General features: G+C 34.5%; 1 protein-coding gene and 1 pseudogene across 1 annotated transcript; one reads left to right on the forward strand and one right to left on the reverse strand.

Moving 5' to 3' along the window:
- Positions 1-714: 714 nt before the first annotated feature.
- On the forward strand, positions 715-1732 carry LOC137713886 (uncharacterized). Its single transcript, XM_068453238.2, has one exon. It carries the CDS (start codon positions 780-782, stop codon positions 1437-1439), a length of 660 nt encoding a protein of 219 aa, XP_068309339.1. The 5' UTR covers positions 715-779; the 3' UTR covers positions 1440-1732.
- An 8587-nt stretch (positions 1733-10319) lies between these two features.
- LOC137712115 (secreted RxLR effector protein 161 pseudogene) lies at positions 10320-11114 on the reverse strand (annotated as a pseudogene).
- Positions 11115-15288: the final 4174 nt, after the last annotated feature.

Here is a 15288-nt window from a genome sequence, read left to right on the forward strand (position 1 = left end):
TATAGAGAGTAGCCCAACCTTTTATAAGCTCTTGCATGGATTGTTCCCTCACCAATGTGGAACTTTATCCTTATTACATTCTCACATGCCCTCTCACGTGTTGCGAATTTTTAAACATAACACGCGGACAACATAAACAGGGTAATGTGGAGTACATGTCACCATTGACAATATTGCTCTATATGATGAAGAAAATTGAAATTTCACCGTAAAATCAATTGACAATATTGAAAGTAATCTAACCTCTTAATTATAAACTTTTCCATAATTTGATCCGTCTCTCATGTTGAACTTAGTCTTCCACATTCTCGCATCCAAGTACATTATAATATTTCTTGAGCTCGTAATTTCTGCGAAGCTTGAGCCTCAATTGCCGTTCTCGAGCTCCTGCATTTTAAAATACACTCTCTTTGGGATCCTGGCGTCACCACACCCTAACTTTACCTGTCCCCATCTTCTTCCCAAGTAACCCCCAACTTAACTTCAAATTACCAAGGCTACCATCATTTCAAATAATCTAACCGCGACTTGTATCAGCAGATCTTGCGAGTTTGGAACCTTTGCCAGCTTTCAAATTTGAAGTCTTATCAAAATTGCAAATCTTTAAAGGTTCAAGGGCCATATCTCCTAGGTCACAAAGTTGAATGGCACATCTTTTAAATAATCAAAAGGTCAAGGGGCAAACATGGAATGAAGATCCTTTATAAATCCCTTTCCGTTAGGGCCCTTCAGCCAATTACCCCCGCAGCCACTTGGGCACACACTTTGCACACACAAAAATGGTTAGAGTTGGACCCTCCTCCAATCTAAAATCCCTCCACCCTCTTCAAGTTTTCTCCACCTTACCACCACCACCACCAGCTTCTACCTTGAGCTCCACCATGAAGATCAAAGCCCTACTCCACACCCTCATTTTCTCACATGTGTGCCGCGTAATTCGGTGCCTCAACAAAGCCAGATCCAAGGCCTTATCAATTCTCATCCAGGTTCTCAGAGATAGCCAACCCATGCAGCTCATCTACCCTACAAGAAAAACCAAGAACAAGAACAAGACCAAGAAGATATTTTTCGGCTCGTTTAGACTGCACTACAACTGGTGCTCCTCTACGCATGTGTTGCCCGTGCCTGCGCATGTCTACGATGGATTAACAGCAACACATTTGTACTATGATTCCACATGGAATTCAGTAATTTCAACTGATGGTCAGCAATGTGAGGATAATCATGGTCCTGAGTCGCAGCTCACTGGGTACCTCCAATGGCTTGAGGAGAAGAAGGTCCATGATAATAATAATAATTCCATGGACGATGACCAGACCGATGCTAATGAGATCGATAAGTTAGCTGATTTGTTCATTGCTAGAAGCCATGAGAAGTTTATTTTGGAGAAGCAGGAGTCCTACAGGAGATTCCAAGAAAGGCTTGCCAGAAGCATGTGATATACTGTTAAGTGATTAGTGTGTGTCAATTGCTTTTTTACCTTTCTCATTCTTCTATGTAACATCTTTGGACTGAGGAAAGTGTAGCAGTTGGGATGGTTGAGGTTTTTTTTTTTTCTCTTTAAATTAGTTACTTGGTTAGCTTATGTCTTTTGAAAATGGTGGGGATGGAGTTAGAGAATTGTACATGATGGGGTTGTGGGTATTTGTGCAATTCTTATCATATGGTGATGGAGAGCTGAAGATCCTGATTGCGGTTAATTCTTAATTAGTACTTAATTTGCAAGTTTAAAGTGGGTGTGCTTTAAAATCCTTTTTTTCACATTATTTTGTGGCATGTGTGTGTGCGCGCTGTTTTTACACAAATTGCGTGATCTACTTACTAGTCATGGGAAGCCATCTGATAATTCTCACAAATTCATGATGAATGAATATTCTAAGCTTTCTGCCTCTTTTTTCACTAGCTAAGTAGTTAATTAAGGATAATCATATTTTAAGGTTACCAATATCTAATTTGTAGAATTTTATGTGAAAAGGTAGCTATTTACAGAAACTTCCAAATCCCCATATCTTTTGAATTATCTCCTTGTTTAAAATTTGGGGACAGCTTATCCTAGATCTCGGGGAAAAATGTAATTAGGTGGTTCTCTTTTTGTCAATGACCTAGAATAAACCAAAACTGAAATACTTGCCCGCCGATATCTTTGTTTTTTTGTTAATTACCCAATTCATTAAAAATTTCACTGTCCATTTCCCAGGCATCTGATTATTTTTCGGAGTGGGATTCTCTCATCTCGAAAGATTTTTCAATTTGACCGGTACACGGGATCATACATCATATGTCATTATACAAATAGTAGGATATGTGTGTCAAAAATTTAATAACTTAAAAAAAAAATTTTCTCACCACTTATACCAACCGTGTTTTAGTCACAATGAAACATTTCTCCTCTCATGTTCTTCTCTCCTTCTCCCTTCCCTTCTCAAATTTTGCTTTTTGTCTTTTGATGTCTATTAAAAAATCAATATAAAATGTTAACGTGATTTAATTGTACCTGTTCAAGTAAAAAAAAAAAAAAAGATAAGAGAATCCTTCTTCTTATTTTCCTCTGATAAAGCAAAATTTCTACCCAATTTATAGACACTCAGATATTTGTTATGGAGGTACGGCTTATATTTGCTTAAAAATCTCTCATTTGGTGATTTTTAGTAATGATTTTCTTGATTTTAAGACTCGACTGGGTCAACAGCCTCACTGCCTAACTTACCTACCTGTTGCCTGTCCTTATGTTCTCTCTCCCCTACCGTGTCAGCAAGCATAAGCGCGCAGTTGTTGGATCCCAACTTCTTGCTTCATCTGTGAATTCAGTCATGTCATGTCGTGTATCTTTTCATAAAGAATAGTTTTCAAGTAAGAACTTGTGGTTAAGGACGTGGTAGAAAATTACTCTCCCATGATACTACTAAGTGATCTAAAGAATCAATGATCAAGTCTTACGTATAAAAATCTAGATAAAGAATCTTTATAACTGTAAGGTTTTGCATAATTCAAAATTTTAACCAATAAAAGAACTTGTGCAAATAAAATCTCACAATTTTTTCTGTATTTGACGGCCAATTGAAGACTAGAATATGCAAACTTCAATTAGGAACATTTTCTCTTGAATTGGTGTGTAGAGAGTAGAAAAGAAGAGTAAATAAAAGAAACATCTCTCATGTTGTGATAAAATTTTGATTTCCTACTGTATCAACAAATACGACAATTCTCATAACAAATTTGCTACAGCTAGCTAGGAGTTGCCAACGTCATTGTGACTAACTTTTAGCCTTTGATTATCGTTACTATATGAATCAATTCTTATTCTTGCAAGTGTTTTAAAGTTGAGTTTCACAAAGTTACAGCAAGACACTCCCATAAGCCTCTAGCTAGCTTACCCTATTTCATATAAAAGGGGGTATCTTAATCGATCTCATGCAACAATCGAGCACATGCACATGACGACAAGAGTCATATATAGAGTCAATGAGGTCAGAGGCAGATTGCAACCTTCAGCAAAAAAATAATAATCATATGGGAAATAATTTAGTAATTTAGTGTTTTACAAGTGAAATTAAATAACCAAAAAATAAAAAAAGAAATTAAATACTAATGCAGCAGCCAATGGACCAGTATACGATCAAGAACCATCCATGCACTGCACAAGAGCATGTGATTTGTGAGCTCCGCAGGGTCCTGAAACCACGCCTTCGAAAGCAGATGAAATGTGGCTTCTAAATCATTTCTTAATTGACATGTGTATGCATTGGTAAAAGTGATTCTTATGAATATAGTGACTAAACTTTTTAATTATGCAAAGTACGAAATATGGAAGCTTGCTTTGCTTGGATTAAAATAGCTTAAGCCTTTAGAGCATCTTTAATAAGGGATGCCTTTAAAGTGGAGCATCTCTAACAAGAGATGCCTTTAAAACGGACATTATATATATATATATATATATATATATATATATATATATATATATATTGTTGATCGGAAATCTCTCCAATTAATAATATTCATCTGCCCATCTTTAGAAAGTAGGCTCTGTGAGTTATAAGTTATAACATCTTCTTTATTATAGAATCCACATTCACATCTCTTAGAGATGCAAAATGAGATGTACACGTAATTTTTACATCTTAAATTTACATTTCTCCGCTAGAGATGCTCTTATAAACTTATTAGAATTAGGTGCTCCAGATGATGATAAAATTAAGAAGTGTTTTTACTATCAAGTACAATCTACAACACATGATACATTGCAATATATTTGGTCACTATTTTGTTGCTATTATGTCACTTCTATCTATTAATATCAATAATCAGGAATATACCAATGCCTACTTATTGATACCAGATACCAGCCAATCACTATCATTATATCAAGTTAATTACTACAACCATTTTATTAGGTTTTTGGTAAATTAGTTTGTTAGTTCAATACAATCGACTATGTTAGCTGCAATCACTACCAAGTTAATTACATACGCTGTTCTCAGATTCTTTCTTTGTCCAAAGCTACCAAAGAGTGAATTAGCCACCAAACACAAAAATGTTGTCAAACTTAGGCCCTAGGGGCCTTTTTTTGTTCAATTTTTTTGAAAACTAGTTTCGTAAATGTTTTCAATTTTTGTTAAAATGAGAGCTACTTTGTTGAGTTTTCAGTTTTCGAAAATATGAAAATTGAAATTGTTACCAAACGTGCCATACCTCCTCCTTTTTTTTTTTTTTTGTCAAATCCTTGAATTAGACTACGAAAAATTAGTTAGGTCAATAAATTTTCAGTGGGCGCACATATCATTGAAAATCTAATGACGAATGAATCTGGGTGATATATCAGGTTCTACATTTTGTGGCACATAGATTGAGTGTAACATCATTTAGGTTTGTCTTGTTTGATTAGTTATATAATATACCTAATCAATAGTTACATGACCTTATCAGATTGAATCTTATCTTATGTACTCTGAGAGAGAGAGAGAGAGAGAGAGAGAGATGCACAGTATCCTGGAGAATCACGAATTAATGTGAATAGTTGACATGCATTACTGTTAACTACGTACTAACGGAGTAGTAGACGTAGATATGAGCCAAAGAGAGACCAGACAGTCAAGCTTGGATGCTTTTGTTTTGGAATAGACATTTGTGTTTATAAGGCATCAATATTGATGCCTCTTTAGTCTATATATTCGTTGTTTCTTTATTCCAAAGCCCGCTTTGCTGTTACTTTTATTTGAAGAGAGATAGAGAGAGAATAAAACTTTGGGAAAGCCATTGCATTTTGATTCTTTTGGTCTCCTAAAAAAACCTTATATATGTACTAGCCTTTACATAAAAGTGAATGCCTGGAACTTCCTGGGGATTTTATTCCCTTCTATAGGATAAGATGTGGGTACTTGTAAGTAGTGTGTTTCCTTTCTTATGGCCCACGTGCATACATGCATGCCTTACCCCCTGAAGAGTTAAGTGCTATTGCTATATATGTGTATAATTAGGAGTGTGAGTTTGTAAAAAATGTACAAATACAAAGTTGATGCACATGAAATATTGTAGCTAATATGTTACCTAGTACCCGAGAGTTTGCGGACGATTGCGCGCATTTGAGAGTCTTTGATGTAGAACAAATGGCAAAATGGATCGAAGCGGAAATGGACCGTAGGAAGACAAAAGAACGCAGCGAAAATTTGTAGATTTGGCATCTGAGCTCCGATTTGGACGCGTGATACCTTTTCGAAAAAAGGAACGACATCACAAGTCCAACACACCACTTTGTTGTGATATACATTGAATTTTGGCCATTTGGGGTCATTTCAGCCTTCAAAATAGTGCTTAAAGTTTTGTAATAAAAATCGGACTCTTTGTTTGTCGTCCGATTAATGTTGTTTTTATTATTGGAAGTCGTTTGAGATTTGTCACCAAAAAAGTCATTTGAGTTGCTCCAAATGTTTGTAATCTTTATTTAAGTGATCTGGATTTCTCTCAATTTTCTAGTGAATTCAAGACTTTTTTCTACAAAGGATTATGTTGATAATGGTTTGATCGCTTTGTGCTGCGTCAGTCTTTGTCTTTGGGGTTTAGGGTTTTACACAAAAGAATGAAGTCAACACCCAAAGAATCAAAAGAGAGCCCGGAATCAAGTTTGGGGAGTCTTCCTCATCATCTAACAAGTACCTTGTAGTATGATATACTCCTGCTGTAAGAAAATAAAATTAAAAAGAATTAGTTTACTTGAGTTATGCTATTTGTGTGAAAATTATGTGAACTTCGTGAAATTGGAAAATATATCGACTAGACTTTATTTTTTCTAACAATGATCAATATAGATTAGATTTATGAGAACAAAGGAATTATTTTCCTTCTTTAGAATAAGGGAATTATTTTCCTTCTTTCTGATCAAGGCTATGATGAATAATGAAATTTTTTAAAATATATAATAAGAGAATGAAGAAATGGGAGGACACACCATAAATAATGTTTACGGCACACCAAAGGCACATCATTCATTCACCCAAATTGACTCAGAAGCAAATCTCTATCAGAAAGAGGAAGCCAACCCTTTGTATAGTACAACCCATCCGTTGTGAGTAAAAAGAACATCCATCAATCCATCCTAGTTGTTGGAATAAACCAGCAGCAGCAGATGTAATGGAATCAATGTATCGACATACAACATAATAAGTAACCTGCAGCAATTAATAAACAGAAAGTTGAAGTGGATTTCACAATTGGTATACAGAAATTACAAGAAAAATAATTTATATATGGCATTTGTTGCAAATTGAGTTCGATGAACTTACAGAATTTGTAGAGCATATGGCTCAAGTGGAGCCTTTTCAACAAGCTATCCTTTTCTTTTGACCAACAATTAGTTTATTTTCATGCACCGGAACAATATACCAATACAATATAGTATTATACAAGAAGGGCTGAGAAAAGATCTTATCAAGCTTCGTCCAACCAAAATTATTGAAACACTGGGTACATAATGCTGCAGTTCAACAATCCACATAAATGGAAAACAAAATATCAAAATTATCCCCACACACCAATGAAGACATTGTATATTAAAGTAGTTCAGTGTATAAATGATTATAAAGAAGGTTTGGAACCTTTTTTGCAATGTTTTTGTAGTTGCTTTTTCTTGCGATATAGATAGCTCAAGGGTGTTAATCTCTTGTAATCTTTCCCCCGTTAATAAAACTCTCAAAGCGCAGGAAAAACAAAACCAATCAAATTTGCATGTAACAGAAGGGAGTAGTAAAATCACCAGTTGTATCTCATAGTGCTAGCAGGTTGACAGTGCTTCATGTTTTTCGATTACAGCACACAGTCAATTATATATGCAAACCACACCCAGTTACAGCACCACATGCAGTGGGTGTGGTTATTAATAATTTCCATAATATAGTTGTTGAGTTTCATATTTTGTTATGGTCGGTTTATTGTGTGACCTAGTATGACCGTTGTATCAAAAGGGCAAAAAAAATCTTTTTTTTTATTTTTTATTTTTTATATATTTTTTTTAAGAAAGTAATCTTCATTGAAATCAACTAGCAATCAATCAGAATTAATAAACTTAGAGAGCCAGTTAGGCACCTCCTCAATCCAAGAACTAAACTCAGAAGATGTGAAAGCATAGCGGGGAAGTTCATGTGCTACAACCTTAGCTTCCCAATGATGCCGAAAAAAAATTTGTATTCATGAAAAAAAAAAATTCGAAACTCTAGTTATACATATTTCATATTTCTAGCTAGTAGTCGATAAGATTTATTAAATTTTTATTTTTAGTAAAGACAATAAGTATTTTAGCAAGGTGATGGATGATTTACCATACATGCCATGTATACAGATAAAACCTTTTGGGTTGTAAAGACAAGCATGTAGCTAAAAGCCTAGAAGGACCGTAGCGCAAACTCACAAAAACAATGCAACGTGCACTACTCTTCACACCAAATGATTTTTTTTTCTTCAGAAAACCTCGAGGTGAAGAAGAATTTTATTGAATAAAAAAAAAGTTACACCTAATTATGAGGGACATAAAACTTTAACCCTTATTAAACAAAGCAAGGGAAAAAATAAAAGGAAAATTATAAGAAAAGAAGGGGCATCAACCTTACACTCCTCTCCAAAGAAAAAGTAAAAATACAGGAAAAAGAGGTGAAATAAAACCTAACAACTCTAAAGCAAAGTCTAAAATGCATAAACCTACAAGACAAGCTTGAAAACACAAAAAAACAAAATGTTACCAACAAAAAGGAAATCATTAGAAAAGTGGGACTGACTTGAAAGTTTTGATGCACACTAATCTGAAAAACAAAAACCCGGCAAGCAAAAGAAATTCAAATGCAAAGAAGTAAGAACTGCCAACGGAAGGCAGTTATCCGAGACCAAGTTTGAGGAAGATAATACCTTGTTAGCAAACTATTAGCAACAATATTCCCTTCCCGATAAATGTGAGAGAAACATAATTCATTTCTCGGATACAAGCCAAATAAGTAAATCATTGTGTAAGAAAAGGCCAAGGAGAAACAAAATCATTTGAATGGAGACAAGCAAGAACACTAGACCAATCACTTCCTAACCAAACCATATGCCAATCCGATGATAAGCAAATTCAACACCAATAATAATTGCTCACAACTCCACACATAAAAAGAATTTTAATGATCAATAATTTGACAAATTCCTCCAAAAAAATAACCAGCCAATCCCTAAAAATTCCCTCACAAGCAATAGGACTAGGATTTCCATTAGACAAGCCATCAATGTTAAGTTTATGCAAGGGAAACCAAGGTAGAGACCCAAGCGTATGACATATATTAGGTGCCTTGCGAGGGATAGGTCGAACACCTATAGAATAAATTATACAAGTATCTAAATTTGGAGAGCCTCAACTAATAAACTTTCCAGTATGAACAATTATGTAACGACGAGAAAAAGGCTTATTGTGTGCTTTCCATATGATAGAAATGGTGAAAAGGCCCGCAAAATCAAAAGATAATGTAACTGACGAGAAAAAGGCTTGCGCACAAATGTGTGTCAAAACATTGTTATTGAATAAAAATTAAAAAAAAAAAAGCAGAGAAGTACCAAACTAGCAAGCCAACCATGTCTAAAATTGCTTCAATAATGAACAGTGAAAGAAAAGATAAGTAGCAGATGTAAGAATAATTTTGAACAACTTATCAATCTAAAGAACATGGATACAACCAATCAAATCACAACTTCACTCAACCAAGAAAAGAACTTAAATATGAGAAAAGATCGAGCACGTACCTGCAGAATTTCAACCAGATGAAGAAGCCAATGCGACTTCTCAAGCTTGTAGCCTTCTCCTCTTTAGCAAAACACAATGGTTCTTCCAAACAATAGGACCTGGAATACTATGAACCGTATATCGCAAGAGCAATCACATAAGCCTTATATAGTACTCCTTTTACCATTCCCTATCATAATAGATTTAGGATTCAAACTCCATAATTGATACACAATCATATGAATCCTAAACGAGTTCCAATACCAAGTGTTAATTCCATAAGGATTACTCAGAATCTTACATTACTTATTCCACAAGGGAACCAAATAAGATATAGCTTTTGACTAAGACTTTTCCATATCAATCTTAAACACAACAATTGATTCCTTTCGTAATTCATACTCATAAACTTACATTCTCCCACTTAAGTATGAACATGAAAAACCAGTATTTTAAGATTGATAGAAGTGATCACTAAGTCTAAAAATCAACAAGCTCACAAGCACACCAGTATACATTTCAAAATAGGGAATTCAAGAATCTAATTTGCACAGCATATATGATCTGTACTTTAAACTTATGTGAATTAACTTCGAAGTAATACCAAAACATTACTCCCACTGATATTAGCCAACTTCATATCAGAATACTAATAATCAAAATGCAGCCATCAAACTTAATAGTATAATAATAGCTTTTAAAGAATGCATCAACAAAATCCAAAACGATTTTCAAGCAATCTCGACTATTATTAAATAAACTTGTCTTCTGGAACAATTAATCACATAACTGGAAAAATTGAACACTAGTTGAAAACCAAAGCAAATAAACTAGCAAAAAAAAACAAAAAAAACGGCGAGATGGGCATAACTAAGCCAACTAAACTACCTAGTTTTGAAGATCTTCAAGCTCAACAATGTTGATTACTGAATAAACAATAGCAACGATCTTCAGGCTTTCAAATAGTTCACTCCCACTAATCAAAGGACTCTAAAACTCTCATCTTAGTAACATGCCTTTTAAACACATTATTTGGCAAGGCCTTGGTAAGAGGATCTGCAATCATTTCACCAGTAAACAAATATTAAATATCAATTTCCTCCTTTTTAACCATCTCTCTAACTTTGAGAAATTTCATATCCATTAACCTTGAGGCTAAAGTTCTCTTATTGTTCTTTGAGAAAAACACAGCAGCATTGTTATCACATAGCATTCTAATTGGTTTTTCAACTGAATCTACTAGCTTCATATCAGTTATCAAGTTCCTTAACCAAACTGCTTGCTTCATACCCTCAAAACATGCCACAAATTCAGCTTTCATTGTTGAAGTAGACATTATGATATGTTTAGCAATTTTCCATGAAACAGCCCCTCCACTCAACTTGAAAATATATCTTCCAGTCGATTTTCTTTCATCTATATCCCTTGCAAGATTTGAATCGGTGAAGCCAACTAACTCCAAAGTAGTTTCTTGTCCATAAACCAACATGAAGGCTTTAGTCCTCTGCAAATACCTCAATACTTTCTTTGCATCCACCAAATGAGACCCTTCTGGATTTGATTGAAATCTTCCCAAAAGTCCAACAGTAAAGGCTAAGTCTGGTTTAGTACAAATATTGGCATACATGAGACTACCAGCCAATGAAGCATATGGTTTTAACCTCATGAGCTTGGTTTCATGTTCATTCTTAGGACATAAATCTCTAGAGAATTTATCACCTTTGTTAACTGGAACATCAGCCTTGTTGCAGTTTTCCATATTGAACTGATTGAGTACTCTCTCAGTGTAACCCTTCTTAGATAAACCAAGAAGCCTTTTGTTTATGTCCCTGATAATCTCAATACCCAAAACATAATGAGCTTCACCAAGATCCTTCATTTCAAAGTTCTTACCAAGCATGCTCTTTCTCTTTCAACATTTGCATATCTGAACTTGCCAACAAGATATCATCAACATATAAGACAAGAACCCTTTAATTTTAAGATAAATGCAATCAGCCATCTTGTTTTCAATGAAACCTTGTGAAGTCACCACCTGATCAAACTTTAATAACCATTGTCTTGAAGCTTGCTTTAATCCATATTGTTTAGTTTGCATATTATATTCTTTTTTTCCCCTTTCAACAAATCCAAGAGGTTGAGTCATGAAAATTTAATTATCAAGCTCACCATTCAAGAAAGGAATCTTGACATCCATCTAGTGTAATTCCAGATCAAAATGAGCAGTCAATGTCATTATTACTCTCATGGAATCCTTTGAAGATACTAGTGAAAAAGTGTCATTATAATCGACACCCTTTCTTTGTGTAAACCCTGTAAACCCTTTTGCAACCAATTTAGCCTTGTGTCTCTCAATCATTCCTTCAGCATCCCTCTTGGTCTTGTATACCCATTTACAGCCAATCGGTTGAACATTAGCTGGTGAGTGCACCAAGAACCAAACTTTGTTTTTGTACATTGAAACAATTTCTTATTTCATTGTCTTTTGTCATAAAACAATCTAAGGACTCTTCATTGCTTGCTGAAAGGTCACAAGATCATCGATATCACCATAGTCAAACTTTGCCTCTTAAAGATATATAGTCTTTTGAGATTGCAGATTTTCTTATTCTGCTAGATTTCCTTGGTTATGGTTATTCCAACAAGATATCAGTATGCTGATCATTAACAGTATGATCTAAATCGAACTGAGTTGTTTCTTGAGTCTCTGAACTTGGATTCTCATTTTGAATAGGATTTTCATGCACATCTATCATGTCTTCTTCAATATCAGGATTAGTAATGTTGGATTTCTGAAGCAAAGGTACTTGAGTATAATTCAGCTGTGATGTATTAATATTCAACTACGCTATTTCTTCAAATCCAAAACTGTCTGGAACCATATTAGATACATCTTCATCTTCTAGAAATATGGCATTATGAGTTTCTTGTATTCTTGTGTGTGTTTGATTGCAATAGAATTTGAAACCCTTTGATTTTTCTAAGTAACCAATGAAAAAACATGTGGTGGTTCTCGAATCTAATTTCTTCTCACTTGGATTGTACAATCTTGCTTCTGCTTTGCATCCCCAGACATGAAAGTGATTAAAGCTTGGCAATTTGTTATTCCATAGTTCGAATGGTGTTTTTGGCACAGACTTATATGGCACCTGATTTAAGATGTAATTTGTAGCCTTCAATGCCTCACCCTAAGGAAAACCTGGAAGTTTTGACCTTGAAATCATGCTTCTCACCATCTCTATTAGTGTCATATTTCTCCTTTCTGCCACTCTATTCTATTGTGGTGTTCCAGGAGTGGTATATTATGCCACAATCCCCTAACTTTCAAGATAACGAGCAAGTGGACCCTTTTGCTGTCCAACTTTTGTATACCTGCCAAAATATTCCTCTCTTTTATTCGATCTAACAACTTTAATAACAAGGTTTAACTGTTCTTCAACTTCACTCTTAAAGATTTTGAAACAATCAAAGACTGTTGATTTCTCACTAATAAGAAAAATATAACTGAATCTTGAGAAGTCATCAATAAAGTTCACCAAATAAGTATTTCCTCATATGGTTTTGATAGGAAAAAGTCCACAAATATCTGTGTATGATCTCCAAACTATGAATTCTTTGAAACTTCCTAACATTAGTTATTTTTCCTTTCATACAATCAATACACTCAACTACAGTTTTAAAATCAATGGTAAGGGATTAACTGTAATCTAGACAATTGATGGATTCTGTCCTTGGAAATGTGACCTAGTCTCTTATGCCAAAGCATAAATGTTTGATCAACACCATGCATTCTTTTAGTTGCAGGGTTCAAAACATGCAAATTTTCAATTTCAATAGTGCATTGCAACTTCCAAAGATGATCAAGTAAAAACACTTGTCCCTGCAATGAGCCCTTTTTGAAAAAAATTTGTACTTTCATCACTTCCCATAAAAGAATACCCTTGTCTTACTAGTTTTGATGCTGAGACTAAATTTCTCCTCATTTTAGGTACATATACACATCATTCAACTGCAACTGCATTATCATTCCAGTGACTAATTTCAATTAGACATTGCCTATAGCTTCAACCGACACTTTGGTTCCTTCCTTAACAAAAACATTAAAACAGTTTATTTTCTTTTGCTCTTTAAAACCATGCAGAGAATTTGTGATATGCACAGATGCACCGGTATCAAACCACCAAGAATCAGTAGGAATATCAATGAGATTTGACTCTTCACAAACATAAACATCAGTTCTTCCTTTAGATCTCAGCCAATTCTTGAAAATTTCACAATCTTTTATATAGTGACTTTTGGTTTTGCAATGATCACATCTGACCTTTTCAATATTCTTGTTTTTCACCTTAAATTTGTTAGATTTAGAGGAATTGGAATTTTTAGCAGGCATCACAGATTTATCAAAAGTTTGAGGTTTAGAAGTTTTACCAAAATTTGCCTCCTTCTTTCCTTTGGTAGATTGCACAAAATTGACAAACTCGGGTTCTTTGCCCTTTTCTTGCTTTTGCCGATTCTACTCTTGTACACCTTGAGCAATCAACTCATCCACGGTCCAAGTTTTGTCTTAAGTGTCGTATGATACCTTGGGTTGGCTATACTTTTGTGGCAAGGCTTGCAATATCAAGAAAACTAGTTGCTTCTCACAAATGTTAACATCCATGGAAGTAAAGCTTCTCAGCCGCATCAGTCATCCTCATGATATGATCTCTGATTGAGCCTCCCCCTTTAAATTTGTAAGAAGTCAATAGGGACATGTGTTGAGCAATCTCGGCTTTCTCATATCCCCTGAATTTTTTCTCAATGGCATGGAGATAATCCTTAGCAAGAGCAAATTTCTTGATTCCTCCACGCATAATGTCTATCATTCCACTTTCTAATATGGACAACCACCTTGTTTACTCTAGTCCATCTTTCAAACTCGGTCTTCTTAGCTTTGGTACTTTTATCAGTCAAAGCTTCAGGTTGTGGATTGTCAAGGGCAATGTTATACTGATTCAGTGTCAAGCGCAATTCAATCTCTCTTCTCCACTTCTTATAATTTCTTTTACCAGTGAGTATAGGCACTACTGCCAAATTTAGTGTCTTAAGTGAAACTACATAATTGATTAATGAAATCAGAACTATGAACCCTTTTAAAGATTCCTGATTTCCATCTTTTCACCACTAAATTTAGCCCATTGAATCAATTTAGTCAGATACATATTAGATTTAAGAATATACATAGAGTAAACAATTGCAATGATATCGACAAACAACACTAATTGTTCTAACTGCAATATTACTTGTCATATTTCTGCAGAATTTTGTTAGCACCGATTGTACAATATAGACCAATAAGACAAAACTTATTTGATTGATTTCATATTAGTCATACCAGCAGAAGTAATTTGTAACAATCTATGCAACTATTTAACTCAAATCTATGTCAATATCCAGGGTAATCAAAAATGCATAATAGATTCAAGTTATCTTTTAGCATGACTATATGCAGAATAAAATTTAATATTGAAAACTCAAGTGTGAAGTAAATCAGAAGTCATACCTTTATTTATGCAGTTTGAAAGACTTATTGCTCGACATCAAGATCATAATCGCAATATGGAACAAGAAAAGAGAAAACCAAAAGGAAAACCCATTTCAAAGAACACAAGCGGAACAACTTTTCTAGATTTGTAACGGTCGAAAATTTTAACTATCAACCTTTATAAAAACGACACTGTTTTCCCCCTTAAAATTATAACGGCCATATTTATTAAACGACACCATTTTACTTACATTCGAATTCTTATAACCCTAGTATACAACTTGTTTCCCAGATTCAATGGTTTCATGCAGGATTGAACTTTATGGTTAGAATCCTAGGCTCTAATACCACATGTAAGAATAATTTTGAACAACTTATCAATCTAAAGAACATGGATACAGCCAATCAAATCACAACTTCACCAGTGGCAAAGCTAGGAATTGCCGAGGTGAGGGGCAAACTTAAAAAGTGCAAAGTTAAAAAAAAAAAAGGGCAACAACCAAATTACAATTATTGCTGGCGATGTTTC

The sequence above is a fragment of the Pyrus communis genome, chromosome 14, assembly GCF_041283825.1.
Source record: "Pyrus communis isolate YQ-2024b chromosome 14, ASM4128382v1, whole genome shotgun sequence".
Taxonomy (NCBI): Eukaryota; Viridiplantae; Streptophyta; class Magnoliopsida; order Rosales; family Rosaceae; genus Pyrus; species Pyrus communis.

Bases quoted from the DNA above. Each gene is read 5' to 3' on its own strand.
- LOC137713886 (XM_068453238.2), top strand. From the start codon at position 780: ATGGTTAGAGTTGGACCCTCCTCCAATCTAAAATCCCTCCACCCTCTT.